Source organism: Myxine glutinosa, chromosome 3 (assembly GCF_964187855.1).
Source record: "Myxine glutinosa chromosome 3, kmMyxGlut1.1, whole genome shotgun sequence".
Lineage (NCBI taxonomy): Eukaryota > Metazoa > Chordata > Myxini > Myxiniformes > Myxinidae > Myxine > Myxine glutinosa.
In genome coordinates this window covers 93,463,176-93,487,803 of record NC_136263.1, presented here as the reverse complement: position 1 = coordinate 93,487,803, position 24,628 = coordinate 93,463,176, and the positions used below count along the sequence as shown (strand labels likewise).

General features: G+C 45.5%; 1 protein-coding gene across 5 annotated transcripts in view; it reads left to right on the top strand.

Moving 5' to 3' along the window:
• Positions 1–12,726, top strand: part of RPTOR (regulatory associated protein of MTOR complex 1) — a 301,256-nt gene extending 288,530 nt beyond the window's left edge. For 4 of the 5 annotated variants that reach the window (XM_068110470.2, XM_068110468.2, XM_068110469.2 and 1 more), the window contains exons 33-35: positions 18–134; positions 10,071–10,200; positions 10,311–12,726. In XM_068110470.2, coding sequence (XP_067966571.1) covers positions 18–134; positions 10,071–10,200; positions 10,311–10,379 — 316 coding nt within the window. In that variant the 3' untranslated portion in view covers positions 10,380–12,726. The remainder of the gene's footprint in view (positions 1–17; positions 135–10,070; positions 10,201–10,310) is intronic. The other variant, XR_010983689.2, reaches the window with a different exon arrangement.
• Positions 12,727–24,628: the final 11,902 nt, after the last annotated feature.

Genomic DNA, 24,628 nt, shown 5'->3' with positions numbered 1-24,628 from the left:
ATGCCTCCAATGTATAGTGTGAATGGAGATGTCCGGCTTTGGGATGCAAGACAACGTGAATCCTTTAACTGCATCCAAATGGGTCGGGGTCTAACAACACTTGAAATACATCCTCAAGCTAACATCTTTGCATGGTGAGAGTCTGCATTACCTCCACCCACCAAAGGTGGACGGAGGTTATGTTTTCACCGCTGTCTATCTGTTTTTGTGCACGATATCTCAAAAAGTTGTCGATAGATTCGGATGAAATTGGGTGGACAGTTTGGATGTGTGACAAGGACGAATTGATTCAATTTTGGTGAATCGAGATACGGGAATTTTTATGCCTCCGCTTCCGAAGGTTGCCGGAGGCATTTTGGTTTTGGGTTGTCCGTCCCTCCGTCCGCACAGGCCAAACTCGGTTTTCTCAGCAACCACATACAGTCACGTGAAAAAGTAAGTACACCCCATGTAAAGTTTTGACTTTTTCAACATATTTCAACATACAGCGATTTGATCTTCATTTCAACAATATTGATAGATAAAGGTGATATAATATAACAAATATCATGAAACATTTACATTTTGTAGTCCATTGTATAATTTAAATAAACATCAATGCAAATTTCGCATGTGGAAAAAGTAAGTACACCCCGACATTTATCACTACTTCAAATACCTAAAATTAGAATCAGGTGCACCAGCTCGGGTGCAAATGATTGGAACATCATCAGAGAGGACCATGGAGGAACCTGTCTTATTTAAACCTCAGACATTTAGTTTGGTTTGCTCTTTGTTGTTGAAGTGTGCGGCGTCACCATGCCGATATCAAAAGAGCTCTCTGATGCCTTCAGAAAGAAGGTTATAGATGCCTACGAGTCTGGGAAGAGATTTAAAAAGATCTCCAAACAATTTGAAATCAATCATTCGACTGTCCGGAAGATCATCTACAAGTGGAGAAGATTCCAAACAACTGCCAACTTGTTCAGGCCAGGCCGCCCCAGCAAGTTCAGCCCGAGAGCAGACCGCAAGATGCTGAAATAAGTCTCTAAGAACCCCAGAATGTCATCATGGGACCTACAGGTAGCTCTTGCCACTGTTGATGTCAAAGTGCACGAGTCTACCATTAGAAAGAGGCTGCACAAATTTGATCTGCATGGGAGGTGTGCCAGAAGGAAACCTTTGCTGTCCAGAAAGAACATCAGGGCAAAACTAAAGTTTGCCAATGAACACCTAGGCAAAGACCAGCACTTCTGGAACAATGTGCTCTGGACAGCTGAGTCAAAGGTAGAGCTATTTGGCCACAGTACCAGAAGACATGTTTGGTGAAAACCAAAGACAGCATTTGACCACAAGAACCTGATACCAACTGTAAAGCATGGTGGTGGAAATACTATGGTTTGAGGCAACTTTGCTCCATCAGGGCCTGGGCAGCTCACCATCATAGAATCCACTATAAATTCTTCATTGTACCAGAGGATGCTTGAGAATAATGTGAGGCCATCTGTCGGTAAGTTGAAGTTCAACCGAAGGTGGACCTTGCAATCTGACAATGACCCTAAACATACCAGTAAATCCACCAAGGAATGGCTGAAAAGAAAGAAATGGAGGGTTCTGGAATTGCCCATTCAAAGCCCGGATCTAAATCCCATCGAGATGTTGTGGGGGGATTTGAAACGAGCTGTGCATGCAAGAAACCCCTCAAACATCGCACAGCTGAAAGAATTCTGCATGGAGGAGTGGGCAAAAATTTCTCCCAGTCGATGTCAGAGACTGGTAGACAGTTATAAGAAACGCCTACTTGAGGTTTTTTTTTTTTTTTTTTTTTTTTTTTTGTATACAAGATCGAGGCTCGTGAAAGAGCTAACATTAATCACACAAAAAGACAAACCGACACACAAAACACAAAAAACAAGGGGAGCGGCAGACAAGATGGGGAGAGAGGGGGAAGGATGTCAGGCTGTTGTCAGGAAGGATGTCAGGTTTTTGATGTCAGGTTGTTTCTGCCAAAGGGGGTAATACCACCTATTAGAGCCAAGGGTGTACTTACTTTTTCCACATGCGAAATTTGCATTTATGTTTATTTAAATTATACAATGGACTACAAAATGTAAATGTTTCATGATATTTGTTATATTATATCACCTTTATCTGTAAATATTGCTGAAATGAAGATCAAATAGCTGTATGTTGAAATATGCTGAAAAAGTCAAAACTTTACAAGGGGTGTACTTACTTTTTCACGTGACTGTATCTGATTGAGACGAAACTTTCAGGGTAGGAGTGACACCCGGGTAGAATGTTTTTATCATAATTGTGATGTCACAGGTCACGTGGTATGGCAGCCACCTTGGATTAAACGCAAATAATTAAAATAACTTCTCAGAAACTGCTGAATGGAAAAATTTGAATCATAGCACATTGTCAAGTTCTCCCAATAAGGAACAAAAGAATGATAACGATGACATCATAGGTGAAGTGGTATACCAGCCATAAATGTTTTAATTGAATGCCTTATCCTAAAAATCTGAAATTGCATGCATATGATCTATGGCCCATTTGTATTGAAATATTAAATTTACGACATCATAGGTCACATGGTTTGGCAGTCATATTAGAGTTCACCTAAAACCTTTCAAAGCTTAATCTCCCAAACCACCTAAGCGATCAACTCAAAACTTTACGTGTGTCGTCGATTATGCATGGCAATTAAAAATTGATCACGAAAACGTCATTGGTCACATGGTGTGGCAGCCATATTGGATTGAAGGGTAATATTAAATAATTATATCTCAGAAACCGTTTTCCCTATTGATGCGAAACTTTAGAAAAGTCATCTAACACCATTGCTGCATATGGTTTGAAAATTATGACGTCGTAGGTGGGGTGGTTTGGCAGCCATATTGGATAGAAAAACTAACCTTATCCAATCAACACAAAACTTTACAAACATGATCCCCTACTCATACAGATGCAGAGTGTACATTTTTGATGTCATATGTCACGTGGTGTGGCAGCCATATTAACTTGAAAGCCGATATTTAAAAAACATTCTCTGAAACCGCTTCACTTATCAATGTGAAACATGTCATGTCTGGTAAAATCTGATACTTGAAAACCTCCAAAGGGAATTAAATCAAACTTGTTTATTTTTAGGACAGTCAACGAGGGCATCTACCCGTTGTCATGGGCAGGAACTACATGGAGGCATATTGGTGGCCCAGTGGAATTGCTCGAGTTTAATTTTTTTAAGTGACTCTTCACCATTGGGACATGGGGCCAAAACAATATACTGTATAGCTTGATATTTCAAATATTTATTGTGCCCGATATGTTCTACTGGATCAGGCATTGCATGGCGGACGTATGCGCTCTCCCAAGTACCCTTCTGGTTATAACTGCTATATAGACTGCTGTTCTCAAGCACATTTAAAATGACTATCAACACATTCCACACCTATTGTGAATAACTGGCACATTATTAATTTTATTAATTTCACAAAGCTTTTGGTCAATCTGCAGCTCAGCTTCAAATGAGGAAAATCTACTTTCAATGCATCATAAATATTGTACAGCAATAGGTTCTTATTTTATATTACCTTTTCAGCACATTTGCTAAATTTAAATTGCTCTCTCTTAATTTGTCTCCAGGAGCATTGGCAAAGCAAAGCATGGCATGTTTTCTGCAACTTACTTCCCTGGTACCCACCATCAGGCTTTGGGACACATAAAAGCACATTGTACTTGTATTATAGCATGTGGTCTTGAGCATAACAGTCTGCTTGGGAAATTCTAGCAGTTTCATGGCATTGGTAGAGGTATATGTTCTTTCTTGACTTGCTTGGCATTGATCCAATAATCTGATACGTTCCACTAATGACAGAAGATGATACTTGATATCAAATCCATTTTGGCTCACCATGGCTACACTCATGATGGATGACACTTGGAAAATTATACTTGGCGCTAATTAAAATCTATATTAGCAGCCTTCCGGAAGTTTCCATTTTTATTGACTTCATAAATAATCTCACAAATGAATAGATTTTATAAATCAACACGACAGACCAGCAAGCAAGTCATGGAATAATCCATCATTGCAGTGAACACGTTTTTCCACTTCTCAAACAGCCTGAACCCTGATCAACCTTTTAGATTCCATCCTGGCCACACAACTTGGATATGCTGCTGCTTCTCTCTCAACATTGGTTGCAACCTCTGAATCTTAAGGTCAGGGCCACGTCTCTTGATAGATTCCAGGCATTATGCAGCTTGTTGGGCCCAGTCCTGTTGTACATTCATTTGGAAAATCCCTTTTTCCTTTTTGAGATATCTCCACATTATACTATACAATTCCATATCTCACTGACATGCCTGCAATAATGGCTTCACTCTCTGCTGACCTAGAGAGGACCAGACACTGGACTAACACTTGGAACATGTCTTTCAATCCAGGCAAATCTCACGTAATGAACCCACCTATTTCCTTGATAAACCACTGGAAGAGGTTTGGCTTCTTGGGCTACTGGCTATCATCATGAGCCATGACCTCTCCTTGGCGTACCTCATGATCATATCAGAGCTAGCTTCAAAAGCCAGCCATAGTCTGAGCATCCTGTGTCGTGCCAAGTCCTTCCTTGGTAAAGTGGAACTTTTCATGGCACACAAGACCTTTGATCACAGTTTGTTGCAGTACTGCTCTCCCTTATGGGTCCGAGACCAAGCTTTACACCTGTCTCTACTGGATGTTGTGCAATACAAATCTCTCAACATAATTGTCATTTCTCATAAGGAAGTAGAAATAGAGTGTGTCACTCTCTCATTACAGACAGGTTGGTGGCTTCTCTGTTTTCGACTGCTTCTACAGATCTTGTTCACTTTGTCCTTTCAGGCCTCCATCCCTCCCTTGTCCCTCCATCATGCTCATATTCTCACCCACTCATTGTGAAACTCCCAATATCTAGGCTGACTGCTTACCGCTACTCATTTGTTCCTCTTCTTTGTCTTTCGAATGCAGCATATGGCTGCGGGTAGCATAATTTGCTGGAGGGGTGGGGGCTGTGCCACATAATTTGTTGCATGGCTGTGCCACTGATGCAGTGCCCCTGTAGGTTAGAGCAGGAATTTGGAATTTGGCCAGAGACCCCTGGATAGGTTGCCTACTCTTCGCAAAGCACACCATGGGATCTATAATGTCTATCAACTAATACTGGGCTGTGCCAGATGGGATACCCAGTCAATGTACATCCATGGGAAGGCACGCACATTAATGCTTCATTGTGAAACACCAGGATGACAGTTTATAGCTGGACTGGGATTCGAACCCAGGTTGTACAGCGCAGAGGCGAGTGTTTATACCTCTGGGATATCCTACCATCCGCTATTTATTTCCATTCCAATCCTTGTTAACCACCTTTCTCAGACTGCAATTGTTCAATCACTCTCTTCCCTCCAGGGATCAAGTCAGCAATATACCATGGACTGAGATTATCCTCCACCATGACCTTAATTATTTTCAATACCCATTTAAACATGTGTTAGGAGGAGACCTAAATGGACATGTGGGAAGGAGTATGGACGGTTTTGAGGGAGTTCATGGGGGTTACGGATATGGTGTGAGAAATGGAGAAGGTGAAAGGATTTTGGAGTTTGCTGATGGAGCTGATTTGTTGATTTGTAATACTCAGTTCCAGAAAGAGGATAATAAGCTTGTTACATACACGTCAGGTGGTTCGACTACCTGATGGTGCGTAGACGAGATAGGGGGCACCTCCGGGACACAAAGGTGAGCCCGGGGGAGGAGGCTGTTTCACAGCACCACTTGGTTGTCTGTGACATAAAGGTGAAAGGTGCGAGGAGAGCTCGGCGGGTGAAGTACCAACCGAGAATGAAGGTGTGGAGGTTGAAAGAGGTGACAGTAAGGGAGGCATTAAAAGAGAGGCTGAGTAGGGTAGAGGATGATGTGGTTGAGCTTGAAAGTGGTTGGATGTCGATGAAAGCTAGTCTGTTGGGAGCCGTTGGTGAGGTATGTGGATGGACAAAAGGACCTCGGAAACATGGTGGTGGGATGATGAAGTTGGAAAGAGGATTGACGAGAAGAGGAAGAAGTTCAAGGAGTGGCAGAAGGCGAAGGGTACAGGAGCAGAAACAGCAGAGCATGAAAGTTATAAGGCAGCCAAGAAGGCTGCAAAGAAAGAGGTAGCAAAGGCGCAGGAGGCATGTAGGAAAATGTTCGGAGAACGCTTGGATTCGGAAGAGGGCCAGAGAGCAGTATTCAGGATTGCAAAGCAGATAGCGAAAGAGAGGTGTGATGTGATGGGTATGAGTTGCTTGAAGGATGAAGTGGGACAAATCGTTGTGGACCCAGATGGAATTAAAGGAAGGTGGAAAAGATATATGGAAATGCTGTTGAATACAGAGAATGAATTGGATGGCAACATAGAGAGTAACCCAGTTTTAGGACCGGCAGAGAAGATGACTGAGAAGGAAGTTGAGGAAGCGATAAAAGCAATGAAGAGTAGAAAAGCGGGAGGGCCGACGGGAGTTGTGGGAGATATGTTGAAGGCAACAGGAAGTTTGGGTGTGAAGAAGAGAATGACAGAGATCTGTAATCTGGCGATGAAAGAAGGCCGCATTCCAGTGGATTGGGAACTGAGTACCCTCGTCCCTCTATACAAGGGGAAAGGTGACCCTCTAGAGTGTGGCTCGTACCGAGCGATAAAGTTATTGGAGCATGGAATGAAGGTATTGGAAAGGGTGTTGGAGAGGAGGATAAGGAACAAAGTGAAGATCGACGAAATGCAGTTTGGATTTATGCCAGGAAGAGGAACGACAGACGTGCTTTTTATTGTGAGGCAGTTGCAGGAGAAGTACATGGAGAAGAGGAAGAAGTTGTTTCTTGGGTTTGTTGATCTGGAGAAAGCATTCGATAGGCTTCCACGCAAAGTATTGACATGGGCAATGAGGAAGGTAGGAGTGGAGGAATGGTTGATCAGAGTGGTGATGGCAATGTACAAAAGAGCACGCACAGCTGTAAGGACGAAGGACGGGAACAGTGGTGAGTTTGAGGTGAAGGTGGGAGTGCATCAGCGGTCGGTACTAAGTCCACTACTATTTGTAGCTGTGATGGAGGTGCTGGCTCAGAACGCAAAGGAGGGTTTACCGTGGGAGTTGTTGTATGCAGATGATCTGGTGTTGATTGCGGAAAGTATGGATGGACTGAAGGAAAAGATGAACAAGTGGAAGGAATGTATGGAGACAAAAGGTCTGAAGATGAATATCGAAAAGACGAAGGTGATGGCAAGTGGTAAAGCATGTGGTGAGGTGGAAAGAACTGGGAAGTGGCCCTGTGCTGTGTGCAGGAAGGGTGTCGGAGTGAACTCCATTCAACGTACAATGTGCGCTGAGTGGGTTCATCAAAAATGTAGTGGTCTGAGAGGGTCATTAACCAGTGTGGCAGCTGCATTCAAATGTAAGGTGTGCACAGAGGGAGCTGCAGATGGAGGAAATGTTGAGTTGGATCTTGGAGACGGCGTGAAGCTGGAAGGTGTGAAAACATTTTGCTACCTCGGAGACATGCTGAATGGAGAAGGTGGATCAGACTCGGCAACAGTTGCTGGAGTGAGATGTGCATGGAAGAAGTTTCGGGAACTGAGTGGCGTGCTGATGAAGAGGGGAGTGTCGTTGAAGCTGAAGGGAAAGGTGTATGCTGCATGTGTGAGAAGTGTTATGATTTATGGGAGCGAGACATGGGTAATGAACGTAGAGCAGCAACAAAAGTTGGAAAGGGTGGAAATGCGAATGGTTCGATGGATGTGCGGAGTATCGTTGAGAGAGAGGAAGACAAATGATGAGTTGCGAAAAATGATGGGAATAGAGCCTGTGATTGATGCTGTGAAGAGGAACAGGTTGAGATGGTTTGGTCATGTGTTGAGAAGGATGAAAGTGACTGGTTGAGAAGAGTGATGGAAATGAATGTAGAAGGAAGTATAGGATGGGGAAGACCGAGAAAGACTTGGCTAAAGATGGTGGAAGAAGAAATGCGGGCAAGGGGGTTAACAAGGAGAGATGCAGAAAATAGGGCAAAATGGAGAAGATTGTCATGGGGACCGCAAGGCTAACCCCCACTCTAGCAGGGAAAATGGCCTTAAAATGCATGTTGTTGTGTTTGTATTTAAACCCTCCATATCCCACCACATTTACTTGCAGTTTGTCATGTTTTCTTCTCTATCCTCCCTCCTTCTGTTCATCTATTCCCTTGCTTGTTGCATCAATGTCTTGTCCCACTGCACCACTGTGTGTATTGCTATGTACCTCACTCTTCCATTCATGAAAATTCAGTTTTTCATTCTAAATGATATTAGTTCATTTCTGCACACTTTTTATTTTACTTTGATATATACAATTTGATTTGATATATATACACAGTCAATAATTTTGTCAATGCCATTTTTATTTATTTACTGATTTAAAGGGATATATTAAGTTATGAATCAAAAACAAAGGTTCTGTAATATGAACAGTGAAGTAAAGAATTGTGGAGACCAAATAATGGAGACCAAAAAGAAAGACCAAAAGAATGGAGCCAAATTGTATTTGGCTCCATTCATTGTTTCCTTCATTGTTACAAGTCTAGCAGATCCTGCCACTGAAAAACATCCCCATAACATGATGCTGTCACCACCATGCTGCACGGTAGGGATGGTGTTACATGGGTGATGAGCTTTGCTCGGTTTTCGCCAGACGTAGTGCTTTGTATTCAGGCCAAACAGTCCAATTTTCATCTCATCAGACCACAGAATCTTTTGCCTCATGCTCTGAGTCTTTCAGGTGCCTTTTTTGCAAACTCCAGGCATGCTGGCATGTGCCTTTTCTTAGGAGTGGCTTCAGTCTAGCCTCTCTCTCCCATAAAGCATAGATTTCTGAAGGGTTGCAGAGACTGTTGTCCTTCCGGCAAGTTCTCCCATCTCAGCCAAGGAACTCTGTAGTTCTGTCATAGTGGTCATTGTGTTCTTGGTCACCTACCTAACCAAGGTCCTTCTTGCCCGGTTGCTCAGTTTTGTCAGACAGACAGCTCGAGGAAGAATCTGTGTAGTTTCATATTCTTTCCATTTCCTTATGGTTGATCTCACTTTGCTCTTGGAGACTTTAGCACTCTAGAAATTGTTTTATACCCTTTCCCAGATCTATATGGCTCTTCACAATTATATCTCGGAGTTCTACCGACAGTTCCTTTGACTTCATGGTAGAGTTTCTGCTCTGACATCCACTTCCAACTGTGGAACTTTATTTTATATACTCATAGAAAGGTGTGTTTTTTTCTAAATCATGTCCAATCAATTGAATTGGCCACAGGTGGACTCCAATCAAGTTGTAGAGACATCTCAAGGATGATCAAAGGTAATGGATGCACCAGAGCTCAATTTGGAGTGTCATTGCAAAGGGGTTGAATACATCTCTACTCAATACATTCAGCTTTTCATTTTTAATTATTTTATGAAAATTTCTAAATACACTTTGACATTAAGGGGTATTAAGTGTAGATCAGTGACAAAAAAATCTCAATGTAATCCATTATAAATTCAGGCCGTAACACAACAAAATTTCAATAAAGCCAAGTGCCTCAGGGTGTGAAGGCTTTCTGAAGGCACTGTATGTATATATATACACCCAATTCCAAGATGTTTTTTTAAAATCCACTTTCCACGTAATTCTCCAAAATAAAATTTTGATTTTCTTTTAAGGAGTTGGAATCATGTTGTTAATGCAAAACCGTTGATTTATATTGTAATTTTCTAAAAGAAAAATTGTACTATTAATCTAATAACGGTTTTCACTTATAGCGGTTTAATAGCGGTAACGGCGGTAAAAAAAAGGATTTCACTTCATGCATTATATTTATTGAAGTCAAACATCTAATAAGTAAAAATGAATGCAGCATAAAGTGATTGAACCTTCAAAGTTGAGCGTTGCATACTAATGTTTTTGAATTTCATATAACAATGAATATAAAGATTGAGCTAATGCAAGTAAATACATTTCTCTCACCATGTGTTTGTTTATAATTTATTGATTTGACTGTGTGTCTACAGTGGCTCTTTGAACCACTTCATCTCTGTTTACGCACTCACTGGAGAGTTTCTTAACAACATCAAGTATTACGATGGTTTCATGGGTCAAAGAATTGGTGCAGTCAACTCCCTGGCCTTTCATCCGTACTGGGTGCGTGTTGATTTTTTTTGTCTGTGTTTAGTACCAACCTGTTGTTTGTGCTTTCCATATGCTATTTTGTGCATTACAATATCAATCCTACTCACTATTCTGTGCCATAGCCTCACCTGGCAGCCGGGAGCAGTGATTATTACCTGTCAATCTACTCTGCGGACAAAAAGGTCCGGTGACATCCCGCACTTCCTGTACTTCCCGTACTGCCAGCCCTCGGTGCTACAAACCACGATGGGACCTCAAAGGCACATGGAAAAATGATCATTGCTGTGCAGTCCCACTTGGTTTTTTTTTAATCAAAATGAAAAAGCAAGATTTATTTTATTCCAGGTCACACTCAAAATAGTGCCAATACTGCTTATGATGCAGATCATGTTGTACCTTGCTCTACATCAGCTACTCAGAGTGGGTTTATTACTTACTGCAGCTGGGAGGTAATTACATTCTATTTTGTAAAAAATAAAATAATTAAAAACTAGGAAGGGCCATGTTTCAAGGCCACTGTTAGTGCAACTTCGATTTTGTGAAACTGTCATGGTGGTTTTGGAACCTTGGTACCCAAGCTACTTAATTTTAAGTTCCACTCATTGTTTGGATTTTGCTTCACTGCCTGCCATACTTTGACAAGCCAGGTCCGTCTTTCATAAAATCGAAACAGCACTTGGACCGTGGTGTTATTATCGCTGAGTGCTGTGGATGCATCTTAAATCATGCTTGGCTTCTTTACAGAGGGACAGTTTTGTCATGGGATTCTGGTCTTTAAAGCTGTCGGGGTGGGACGAATGTGGAAAGATATGTCAGGAAAAGGATGCAAATCAGATTGTGGTCATTCAGGACTATGTTGTGGTTCATGGGTTTGACAAGCAGATCACAGTAAGTTTTGCATTTGCTTCTCCTCACCATGAGAAACGCTCAATGCTGCCTTCCAAGTGTAGTGTGTCGAGTATTGCCACAGACTAATTATTTTTGAAAACGGTGTACATCACATCTCGGGTGGTTGGGCTTTACCAATAATTGTGGCAAAGATTGTGGGTGAAAGTTCTGTGCTTATTGTACAAAAAGATGCAAAATTATTTATTTTAAGAAGTAAAATTTGGTTTGGAACAGTGCATAAAGGGGGACATTTGTAAATGGTATTGTACAAAATAGACAGAAAGCCCCGTTGTGCACATTTAATTTTGTTATTTTGTATATTTGTGTAGACGAGCAGAGGACGTGTACTACCTGCCGTTCACATTTTGATCCTGAATAAGATGCAAGTGGCGTCGGCTCGACATGCGGCGAGCACTGCTTTAGCGATTGGCTGCATCATCAACCAACCGAGACCTTGTGGGGAACCCAAAGTGGTTATTGTGCTTTCATTCCTGTGTTATTTTATTGTATAGCGAAAAATAATGGTGTTCACCTCCTACCTTCTTATACCAAGTAAATTTCCCCAAATGCGATTGGTTGCTTAAAGCAACTATTTTCTTTCAGTAAAACATGCTTATTATATATAAATATAAAACTTTGGTTATTTGTTTGGTTACATTACAATGAATTTGTTGAATTTGGAGCGGCATCCTCCTTTCTTCAAAACGTTGGTCATACCTCAGAGCTGATGTTTTACTTTAATTTTACATGTAAATGGTCACATTTTGCATTGTTTTTTTTTGTAGTTATAAAAGTGGACAGTTTGCCTTAAGTATGGCTTCTTTCTAAATGATCTGGATGATGTTTTGTTCAATATTACTTTTAAAAGCTGCTAATAATTTTCTTTCCCCCCAAACCTGAATTAGAAGTGATGGAAATTACTGTTCATACTCTATTAAGCTTTATTGCTGCTTGTACAAAAATGCGAAATACATATGGAGTTGTACAGGTTTCGTTATTTTTATTTTTTAAATTTTGATGCATGTAATGTGGACAGGCATACAAAGTAAATAATTGTACAATAAGATGGGTAGGCACGCTAATTACGAGGTATACCGGATGCTCTAGACCTCTGATAAAATAGTGGATTTTAGTTTGGAAATACGTGTAAAATAGTGATTTTATTTTGTGATAAATTAATGAAAGCCGACACACTTTAACATCACAAACACCTTCTTTCTATGCTGCACTCAGCTCTGGCTGAAAACCGTGCTGCTCTGACCCTGGTTCTCCTGCAACTCACATGTGATTGTTTGAGCGAAGTGAAAAGCTCGAGTTTCCATCCGGTGTATGTTTTTGAAGTATGTGGGTCGTTCTTTCTTTATCAAGCCTTGAGGGATAAACTAGTCTCCCTCCCCCCCCCCCAACCCCCCATCCTTCACCCTTCTCCCCCCCCCCCCCCCCCCCCCCCGGGGTTGCTATGCAAGTCCACGGTCTGAAGTGGACTGCTATGCCCAAGAGAAATACATCTTATGAATGATTTCAAACAATAAATGTGTATCATTGCTCAGCGATAACTTGCATCTCATCGTATTAATCTTTTACAACCTTTCTTCTCTTCTGCCTACTGAGTGCTTTTAAAATCTGCAAAATAAAATGAGAATTAACGTATGCCAAACAATTGCATCTTTCCTTTTGGTGCAATTCAAAATGTATGTGTCCGCTCATCACCTGACTGGTCAGTCTGCATCCCACCATGCATTCACCCACTTTGGCAAATGGTTAGAATAAAATGTCGGCGAGCTCACTTTGGCCACCCAAAATGGAATGGCACAAGCAGGGGCAGCGATATTCAGACCTGGGTTTAGCGATGGATGGAAACAATGTATATACGACTATATTCATACATACATATATACAGTATCTATATGAATGAATGAATGAATGAATGAATGATCGTTTTAAGGCCATTTTCCCCGCTAGAGCGGGGGTTAGCCTTGCGGGCCCCATGACAATCATGGTTCCCTGTTTTGAGGCAATGTTTTTATGGCCGGATGCCCTTCCTGACGCCAACCCTTGGTCGCATCTTACGATGCGCAGGGATACGGTGTACCTATTCTAAGCCGGGGTACACACCGGGATCATTCATCCCAGCAAGCTGGTACTCAATTTGCCGACCTCGGAAGGATGACAGGCTGAGTCAACCCCCCTGGCGTTAATTCAGCGATCGACCGGGATTCGAACCCAGGATCCTAGGATCCCAAGCCGGCACCCTAACCACTAAGCCAACACCATGCTCTATATCAACATCTATATGAACCCCCTAAATTGATGACATAGCAAGGCATAATTCATGCACATTAATACCGCTCTGCACCATGCCCCCATACTTTTTTTTTAGGTAATCTCATCTCTCGATTCTCGAAGAGATGACCTTATAAAATGGGTCGTGATATCTGTCCGTCTGTTAACATTTTGCTATTTTTGCTACTCCTCCCTTATCGCCTGGCTGATTCTTCTGAAACGTGACACATGAATACAAGATAGTAGCCTGCACAATCGCTCAGGCATAGATTTTTCGATTTTGGATCATGGGGGCTTCCAAGGGAGGTTACCGCCTGAAAATGTGAATCCCTACTCGTCCCTTATTTCCCAAACGATTGCTCTGAAACCTGATGCGGCCCTTCTACTCGATGGTCTGCCGATTTCGTATTTATCGAATTCGGATCATAGGGCTCTGGGGGCGAGGAGGGTGAGTTACCCCCTGAAACTTCGGATCCCTAATTTAATTTGATGGAGTAGAGTAAAAGATATGAATGGAATTAATGAAGGGGAAAGGATCTATATATACCAATTCCTTTACATTGGCTTCGATAATATATTGTTGCGATTTTGGGAAACCACTAAAAAGTAATGGCAACCACCATACAGGTCCCTTAGAATAGTTATTTCATAGCAGACATTATCTTAGCCCCTTCCCCATTTTTCGGGTTAGTATGTCTTTATGCGTCGGGGAGGGAAACACAGTTCCTCCATTCATAAGGGATAATTTGCCAGGCAGTGCATGCAAGTTCAAAAGCACACCAGCCAAGTGCGTGCCTGAATTTACCTACCTGTTGCACTGGAGTCCACGAGATAAAGCGACACTCCTCCAATCAGGGCCTGAGGAACTTCGGGGGAGCTTTTGGGGCGGAGTAACGGGCTCCACGAATCTGGAGCAAGGACACCCTCGAACATTCCCCCCCACCCTCGGCGAGGGTGGACAAAAGGCCATTGTACACGTGTTGATTCTCTCTCCCTGCCCCCTCTGCATGTATGCATGATACGCTCTCTTGGTTTTTTGTCATTGTTGACCTAGCCTGTGGTGCTTGCATGACTCTGTCTCTCTCTCTGCCGGGTTCACCTAGCACGTCCCTGCATTATTCTCGCTCTTGGCTTTTGGACTCTGTCGGCAGTACACGTGTGCTCCGCTCTAGGCCAGACCCTTTCACAGGCCTCTACACGTGTTACTCTCTCTCTCTCTCTCTTGGGCCTGGACTTTGTGACTGAGCACGTGGCTGCATGATCATTCTCTTGCTCTTTCTACGCCTTACTCAGTACGTGCCTGCATTACTCTTCGCCTTGGACTTTGCTCGATCTGCACGTATTCATTGTTCTCTGTTGGCTGCCGGACTCCCTATCGGTGCATGTGTGCATGATTTCGACTCTTTCTGCATGTGCCTGCCTCACCTGCCCAAGTCCATGCTGACGATCGACACTCACCTGCCCAAGTCCGTGCTGACGATCGACACTCACCTGCCCAAGTCCGTGCTGACTATCGACACTCACCTACCCAAGTCCGTGCTGACAATCGACCTCGCCTGCCCTTGTTCGTGCTGGGACTACCTGCTCGTGTTCGTGCTGGGACTACCTGCTCGTGTTTGTGCTGGGACTACCTGCTCGTGTCAGTGCTGGGACTACGTGCTTGTGTTCGTGCTGGGATTGCCATTACCTGCTCGTGCTGCTGCTTGGTGGCAACACCGGGATGGGGGCATCGCTAGGAGAGGCATCTGGAGCATCGTAGCCCTTTGTGCTAGCAGGTTTCCAACGTTTGTTCGTTCCCCTCCCCCTCCCTCGTGAATGTGTGCTGGGCCCATGTGGTGTTTATTCGTAGTGATTGTAATGAGGCGTAGAATAAGCTAAGTTTCTGCTTTTCATCCTTTTTCCTTTCCTATTGAAAAATTACACTGTAAATATTTGTAAAGAAATCAAATCGTTAAACATTTTCCCTCTCTGTCCATGAAAGTCTTTTCCTCCATTTATCCTCCATTGCTCGCACACAGGTTAACAATCGGCTGTAACAGAATTAGCATTACCCCGGCGGTTACCAACGATTTTGCTCGGCCGTCTAAATTTGGTATGCCGGAGGGTATGTACGGTACTTTCCCCGATTGAGACCGTCGGGTGGTACAGGTAAGCTATTGCCTGACGGACCCATTGGCGTTTGTAGTTGCTGGTTCGCAACCTGCCAAGGTACAAAGTTATTCATGCACGGCAGCCGCAGGTCTGGTAAGTTCGGGAGGGAACGGAGGCTAACCCCCTCGTAGTAAACCCGAACCCCGGGCCGTAACACTATAAACGAAAAAAAAACAATTTGTAAAACGATACAATGGGATTCGCCAAGATGGGAAACCCTAAAATCTCTCTTGACCTCCGGTCCTGCAGCGTGACATGCCATAGATAACTCCGCAGCCTGTCAGGCTGGGACCAACCACAAATGCCAATCAGACAGCCAAATCTCCCAGGGTTCTCCGTCTAACACCGTTTTCCTGGGGCTTACGTGACCCAACTAACCAGGGGTCATGCCCTCTGCACTGCACTTAGATTATTGCCAAGTGGAACAGAATTGCTGTACTGACTGAATTGGAGCAAAACAAGTGGGGTAAAACTTCCCAGCTATCACTAGTGCAGACTTTGCAAGATCAATTAGGAAAAGACATCACAGGCAGATCGGAAGTACATGAGTCGGGGGTTTATTATTTACAAAAGTGGGTGGCGAGGAAAGGTTTGTAGGACATTAAAGCAAGAGGGTTTTTATTTACAAAGTATAGCAGACATACATTTATTTAGGTGGTGCAGCAAAAGACAACAGTAGGTACATTTGTGTGGTGCTCAATGTGCAGGAGAGAATAGACAATGCTGAGACTGCTGTATGGAAATGGTCCCAGTCATCTCTGGGGCAGTCCATACGCATGTGCTCCCAAATCAACATGGGGCTGGATATGGCACTCCCTATTTATTTATTTTTATTTTTATTTTTTGTATACAAGATCGAGGCTCGTGAAAGAGCGAACATTAATCACACAGAAAGACAAACAGACACATAAAACAAATAACATCGGGAGCGGTAGACAAGATGGGGAGGGAGGGGGAAGGACACAAACACAACATTTGAGAGCAGGGACCGAGAGACATCGAGAGATCTGTGGGAGGGAGAGGGCTTTGGGGGGAGGCATGTGAAGGGGGGGGGGGGGGCGGGTGGGAGAGGTATAAACATATGGACACTGCCAGGATTTCCAGGAAAGAAGTTGGAATTTCAAACAAGGTGGATCTGGGGTGAATTAGTGGGGGTAGAAAAGATCAAGGTTTTGGATGGGGGAAGATAAGAGATGGTGGTGAACAGCTGTTTTAAAGACCTGGAGGGAGGAGAGGGATTGAAGGGAGTGTGGGAGTTTGTTCCAGAGGCGGGAGAAAAGAGGAATGAAAGAGTGAAGGTGAGCAGAGAGCCGAGATTTCGGCAGTTTAACGATCAGAGGGTTGCTGGCAGATCTTGTGCGACCTGTAGGAATATTTGGGGGACAGAGCACAGAGAGACCTGGGGGAGCAAGGCCGGCGAGGAGTCGGTAGAAGACAGAAAGACCACCTACCTGCCTGCGGTGAGTGAGTGAAAGGCCCTCAGAGATAGCTTCATCGTGGGAGATTCCAATGATTTTGAAAGCTTTGGATTCAACAGCGTGAAGCCGAGCCAGGTGTGAGGCAGGAGCACCAGCCCATAGGGGAGAATAGTATTCCATTGAGCTGCGGATGAAAGCCTTGTATGTGGTGAGGAGCTCAGGTGTGCCGAGGAAGGACTTCGCACGACGGAGGATGCCCAGTCGGCGACTGGCTTTGGAGGCCAGCTTGGAAATGTGGTTTTCCCAAGAAAGATCATGGCAGATAGTGAGACCCAAAAGCTTGAGCGACAGAACTTCTTGGAGAGGATTGTTGAGAAAGTAGATGGGAGGGTTGTCCAGTCGATCTTTTCGGAGAGACATAGTAAGAGAGTGAGATTTGTCAGGATTGAAAGACATGTTCCACTTGTTTGACCAGTCTGTGATTTTGTCCAGGTCTTCAGAGAGTGAGGAGGCTGCAGACTGCCGATCTGAGGGAAGAGGAATGGAGCGGCAGAGAGTGGAGTCATCAGCAAAGAGATAGAGAGGATTTTCCAGAGAGTCGGTGATAAAGACCAGAAAATGCACAGGGCCCAGCACACTTCCTTGGGGAACTCCAGCCTGAACAGGAAGGGGAGATGAGAGAAGTCCATTCAGGGCCACACTTTGACTACGACCAGAGAGGAAGTCCGCAAGCCATGCATGGAGATTTCCATGGATACCATAGGAGGAGAGTTTGGTGAGCAGAGCTGGGTGCCAGACCGTATCAAAGGCCCGTGATATGTCAAGGGAGACAGCTCTGATTTCCTGTTTGGCATTGAGGACCTCCATCCATTGTTGAGACAGCAGAAGCAGCATGTCCAGAGTAGAGTGACCTGGTCTGAAACCAAATTGGTGATCAGAGATCAAGCCATTGGAGAAGAGGAAAGATTTCATATCCGAAGCAATGATGGATTCCATGACTTTGCTGATAATTGGGAGCAGGCTGATTGGTCTGTAGTTGCAAGGATCTGTTTTTGCACCTTTTTTGTGTAAAGCGGTAATGTTAGCTGATTTCCAGGATGCTGGCAGATGACCTTGAGCAAAAGATAGGGTGAAAAGAACAGAGAGAGGGTGAGATAGAGCGGCAGAGCAGGATTTTAGGACCCGTGGGCTGATGCCGTCTGGTCCAGTTGCAGAATCAGAGTCGAGGTTTGACAAAAACTCCTCCACCTTGTCAGGAGAGAAGGACACAGAGTCCAGGAGCAGTTGGGTTCGACTGGGAAAGGTGGGAACAGAGAGAGATGGGTTTGGGACTAAGGATTTTGAGGCGAACACAGAGTTGAGGCATTCGGCTTTGTCACGTGCGATGCCAACTGTGTGGCCATTTGAGGTAAGGGAGGGGATGGAGGGGGAACAAACACCAGAAACGGATTTGACCAGACGCCACCAGGATTTGGAGGAAGGAGACAGGTTTGAGAGTTCATTCTTGAGTGAGGAGAGATAGTGCTTCCTGGCACTCCTGAGGGTAGACACACACTTGTTCCGAGCTTGGTGGAAGGAACTGAGATTGCCTTCAGTTGGATTAGCCTTCCAAGAGGCAAAGGCAAGTTGTTTCAGGGCAACTGCCTCACCACAAGATTCAGTGTACCATGGACGGGAGGAAGGGTAAGACAACTGAAGGCGAGATGGGATAAATCTGTGCATGAGAGAGATCAGTTTGCTTTGGAAGAATTCCCAGGAAGAATTGATGTCAGAGGCAGTGGAGATGGGAGACCAATCCAGACGATTGATGGCTGCTTGAAGACCATCCCAGTCGGCCTGAGTGAAATGCCATACTCGTCGACGCTGAGGAGGCTCTCTGAGAATGGCCAGAGAGATCTCCACTTTGACAAGCACATGATCAGAAGAACCGATTGGAGCAGAAGAAGAGCAGGAGACATTAGCAGGGAAGTTTGTCATAATCAAGTCTAGAAGAGAAGATACTCCATTGGCTGAGATCCGGGTCGGGAAATTGACAGACTTCCGCACTATTTGCCGCACAAACGAAACTCTGACAGCATGCTGGACAAGCGGAGCGTTCGTTTCGTGTCGGTGTTCGAAGGTGGTTGAAATGGTTGTGATCCTCCTTCCAGTGCCACCTGATAATGGCGGGTTTGAATGGCAAGCTTGAATGGAGTATTTTGTAATGGCAGAAATAAAGTCCAGTGTGGCAGCAAAGACATTTCAGCCCAATCATGACCCGCCTGGTGGTTCGCTATACAGAGTGACAGTTTGCTTTCAGCAGGATGATTGGAATTGTGGTGCAATTGAACGGAGCTACTGCGCCATAGTTAAAAGGTAAGCGTATGATGGGGGAAAACCTACCTAATCCCATTCAACGCATATTCCCCTTTTTCCCATCTACTATAAATGGATGAGGTGTGTGTGTATTTTTTTGTGGAGTTCCACTGGTATGGAGGTTCGAAACGATATGGCTCCATAATTGCCTCGAAAGCGTCTCCATCCCTAATTTTGTCTCCAATACTTTCATCAAAATCCCACTGATCAATTTCAACATTCTGAAAACCTTCAGAGTTGCTAATGACAATGGAATCAATATTGGAATTTGAGCTCAACATGCACTGTTTCTCGATGTAAGTTGGCATTTGGATCAATGGGGGTTTTCTGAGTGTGACTTTCCTGGCAAAATCGACACTTTAGGACTTTTTCGGCTCTGTTTTTGGCAAAAAGAAAATCAAAAACATTTTCCCTTCGTATTGGACCATGATTAATGATTTTCAATGGTTTTCAGAAAAAGATTTCAATTTGGATTCCCCTTTAGCCCCAAGGAGTCATTTCCACAGCACTACCCTCAGCTTCCTTCTGCAGACCCGACAGAGTCTTTGGCCAGAAGAGGGGGTGGAGGGGGGGGGGGGGAGGGTTAGCAGCATGGGGCCTGACTTCACTTACCAAAAGTACAACTAGTTTAAAGACCTGCAATCAATAGTTCAAAACAAAGTGCTCATCCCTATTCTAATGTGTCGCACCACTAATCATACACATTCATTCACTAAGGCACACACCAAGGCACTACTACATCCAGATGCAATATTTTTGAGTGTGTGGTTGGGATGAGCGTGAGTGCACCAGGAGGGCTTCGTCTTTTTCTTGCTCATTTGAGTCCTGAAGTTTGTGGGTCATATTTTCCCCTACCTGATAACATCTCCCTCACCTCACCTAGTCTGTCAGGGCCCTGGGTCCTGGCACTCCAAGTGTCCTCGGTGACCACAGGAGCCTTTCAGCACCTGGTGCTCTCCTGGCCAAAAAAAACCCTTCCCACCAATAGAGTTTGGGTGGTCGCACCACCCCCCAAAACAATTGTGCAAAAGGTTCCATGTGGCCTCTGAACAAGTGAGGCTTCGGCCTTCATGCCTACACACAAGCAAATGGCCCTGTGGCTCAACAATCAAATGAACTCAAAGTCGGCCCATTTGACCTTGAAGGCCCATAAAATGACATCAGGTGAGTGGCAAAAAAGTGACAGCAGTATGGCCTGCAAATGGCATTGCTGACAATGGCATGGCTTGACAGGCAGGTAGCTTGACAGCAGTTAATGTCAGGTGAGTGGTAAACAGATAGAACGAGCCAGCAGATGGCACTGGCCTGCAGATGTTCTTGATGGTGACAGGTGTGTGCAGTGGCAGCAGGTCAGACAGCCAGCTTTATTCAGCCCAACATATTGTTGCGGTTTTTAGAACCCTCCACTTTGTAAATATTTGTAATAATCCCTTATAAATAATCCCCTGTAAATATTCCCATTTTTGTGTAAGGTCAAAGGTCGCACCCTAGTTAGGTCATATTGCAACATGTAGGACACCATAGGCTCTTCAGTTATTTCATTAGTATGTGTTTCAGGTAAGGATCTGTTCCCAATAGTTTGACTCTGCGTTGTATTAATTAAATAAGAGTAGGCCCCAAAGTTCCTTTCAACATCAGTGCGAGTGGTCTTCCATCCCGCAAGCCGCCATAAGCCACGTGGCAGAGTTGGAGAAGAAGGGAGGAGCGCTAGGAACGAAGGCGTGGCCCCTCAACGCACCATCAAGGGGTGGACCGGGGAGCCCTCAGGACCAATCAGGGCCGAGGCAGCTCACCGATGGGCATATCCAAAAAGGCAAGCGGCTTAATACGCAATCGGCCAATATAAGCGGCCGCGTGGGACTACTTAGGAGATGAGTGATACGGGAGAGGACGGCAGACGCGGAAGACCCGAGAGTGGTGAAGGAGTCCCTGCTTGCCGTTGTCACAGACCATTGGAGGCGCACAGCTGGCCGAAGGCTAAGGGTCAATTTATTACGTACGCCGCATCCCAGTCTTCCCCCCCGCGATATAATTGTCCGCTCCCGTTAAACCATGCGAAGCTGCCGGCCGCTCGTTGCCGCGGTACGAGTGAACACCCGGAGCTGGACCTCACCGCCTACCATCGACGCCTACCTACCACCTGCCCAGACCCTTCTCTTCCTTCCCACCACCACCACATTTTTGTGTAAATGTGTTTGTTCTGTCCTGGGAGTGCTAATATAAGAGTGTATAAGGTTTGCCCTGTGTATCTGCTTCTTCTTCTTCACTGTACATTCCCTTTCATTTCTTCCTTGGTTTTGGTTTTGTACATAATTAATAAACCTGTGTTCTTCCTTCTTATTCTTTGGGTTTCCTCTCATCCGGCCGCTTTAGTGATTTCTCCATTGATATACGTGGCACGATTTGGCCGACCGTTGTAATCGGGTTCAGTCTTTTGTTAACGGCTCGGATTTCGGACTGCTAACCGCTCGGCAAACTCCATCTTGTCCGGGTCCGAGCAGGGAATTATATCCCTGCTTTGTGGAGAGATTGGCGAAGGTATCGGAACACCTTGACCAATCACCTTGGCCAATCTCACCCCGCAAAGGAGCGTGTAATTTCCAGGAACGGAGGATCGGCCAGTGTAAAAGACAAGGGGATTACCCCCCCCCCCCCCTTGGTAAGGGGAGCGCCGACCCCCGGTTCCGCAACAATTGGTGTCGGGGAGTGGGATTGGACCCGAACCAAATTTTTATTTAAAATCCAAATTATATCGTGCCATGGATGGTCAAGGCGATCGGATGCCGGTGGGGGAGATAGAAGAGGGGTGAGAGTCAACCCAGGACCCCAGGGAGGCAGTGGGAGTAATGGAAGAGGGGATCGAAGAAGGTGCGGTAGAGGGGGTTGCAGGCGCGCAAAATGGCGGCACCTCGCACGTGGCGACGAGGGCCGTGCCCGCTGTGCAAGTGAGTCCCAAAGACATGCAATTATTTATGGCTGAAATGATGGCATTGATGGCCAAGCATAATGAAAACATAAAAGAATGGGGGGCAGAGTCGAGAAAAAACATGCGCGAAATATTTGGTAGGGGGGGAGGAGGCGAGATGCGAGAAGAATGAAATGACTACTCGGATGGGCACCAAACTAAAGGAATCCAGGTGTGATCTGGAAAAATTGGGGAAAGAAATAGACCGCAGGTCGAGCGGGAAAAGCACACGGCTATGCGACGAGGTAGCGCGGCTTGAGGAGCACGGGAGAAGCGACGTGGAGCAAAGCACAGCCGGGTGGACCGGGATAGAAATCACGACTCGGGGTGTAAGAAACCCGACGGCCACCGGATTAGACAAGGCAAATTCATATGCGCCGGCGGTTGTCGGAGGAGAAGAATTAATCCAGAATGAAATGGAAAAAGTCGAAATTGAAATTGAAAAGACGACGGAGGTATTCCAGGAATTGAGGTGAGAGATGAATAATGCACAAAGTCTGTGCTCGCATCCTGATGCCGTGCTTAACCCGAATAAAGGTTTGCAGGGGGTTGAGTAACGAAGAAGAAGAAGCGCCCAGGTGAGTCGGGCTGTGTTTGGTGCAAAAAGAATTTTCGCGCGCTTGGAATGCAGGCGTAACCCGGGCACTCGTAAAAGGTCCGTGGTGCGCGTTATGAATGGCAATGGGGCGCGTGTGCGAACAGCGCCAAAGCGCGAGGGTGATACCGAGTGCGAGGGCGAACGCACGTCGGAGTGTCGGTGTGATGAATGCGACACAGAGAGTGAGAGCGATACAGAGTGTGGAAGTGGGAGTGATTGTGATGCGGAGAGTGAGATGGATGGAGAGAGTGTGCGAGAACGCACACCTGAGTTGGTTGTGGCGCGTGTGCGGGAGGGCACATGGGAGCGCGTGAGTGGGTATGTGCAGGAGTGCACACCCGTGGTGAGTGTTACGGAGGACATAACGGGGGAAGAAAGGTGTGTGCACGGAGAGAGAGTGCAGGGAATGTATGGGTTGCATGAGAGGCGCTGAGACACCTGGATGTGTGAGTTTGGGAAGAGTCGCGTGTGGATGTGAGCATGCGAGTAAGGCATCGACGTTAACCGGGTTAGCGTCTAGCCGGACGTATAGCCGACGCGAGCTCTCGGTCCGTGCCGGGCGGTGTGCTGCGGGAGCCGGCGGGGATCGGTGTCGCATCGCTCCTGCTCGGAGCGCCATGCACGATGGGAGGTAGGAGGAGCCGGCGCGGCGCCCCCTTGCGGTGGTGGCGCTCCACCCGGCAAGGCTGGGCCATCGCGCTTGGCAGCGCAAGGCCTTGCGCCGGGATGGTGCTTGGAGCCTTGGCCCGACAAAACCTCCTCCCCTGAACCCGAATGCCGGACGGACCCAACCTGCAGGTGACAAACCACCCGCATTCATTGCTCGGCTTTGCGAAGCCGAGCTTTGAAAATGCATTGACGCACCGAGAGGCTCAAGTTAATGGACTGTGATAGTGATGGCGAATGGTAGCTTTACCATCCCTCACATCCATGGGGGCAAAGGAGCTATAGTTTAGGGCGTTATGGCTGTGTAATCTAGCCCGGGAGGGTTAGGTTATTGATAGGATCTAGGAGATGACAATAGGTAACTGTAGATTTAAGTAGCGACATTCTACCTGTAGAGGGGACGTAGATTAGGTTAGATGGATGTTAACGACGTGGTATGTGCAATAGTATAAGGGGTGACTGGGGAGCACGAGTTTCAGAAGGGAGTAGTTAGTTAGATGTTGCAATGTGTTTGGAGTGAGAGTGATGAAATGAGAAATTGAACGCGTGTATTTGGGGTGAGCATGATGATTGGCATGATATTGAGTGAATGGTCCTGGGGGAAAGGAGGGTGCAAGTGCCACCAGGTGTGTGGGCACCAGGTGTGCAAGTGAAGTACAGGTGTATGGAGAATGGTTATATGGAATGAATGGTTATATGGAATGAATGGTTATATGGAATGAATGGTATGGAATAAATGGAGTATGGAATGGATGGTGTGGATTGAGTAGTGTGGAATACGTGGAGTGGAGTGGTTGGTGCGAAAAGAGTGGATGGGGAAGGATGGACCCCTTCACGAGTACCAGGGTAGGGTAGTTTAAAAGTAGGTAGAGGGAGTAGGTAAATTGTGGTTGGATATTGGCATCTGTGGTGCTGAAAGTAGCAGAGTACTGCTTGGTTGGTGCGTAAGTGAAATGGAATGGCTGGGCGTGTGGCCTGTTAGTACGTATGATTAAATGGGCACTCCGCCACTGTTAGTCTGTCGGCCAGGTGAGGCCGCAGGTAGGTTCTGGGAGCCAGGTAGAGATAGAGTTCAATGGGGCCAGAGGATCCAGAGGACAGACCCAGGTAGCCCAG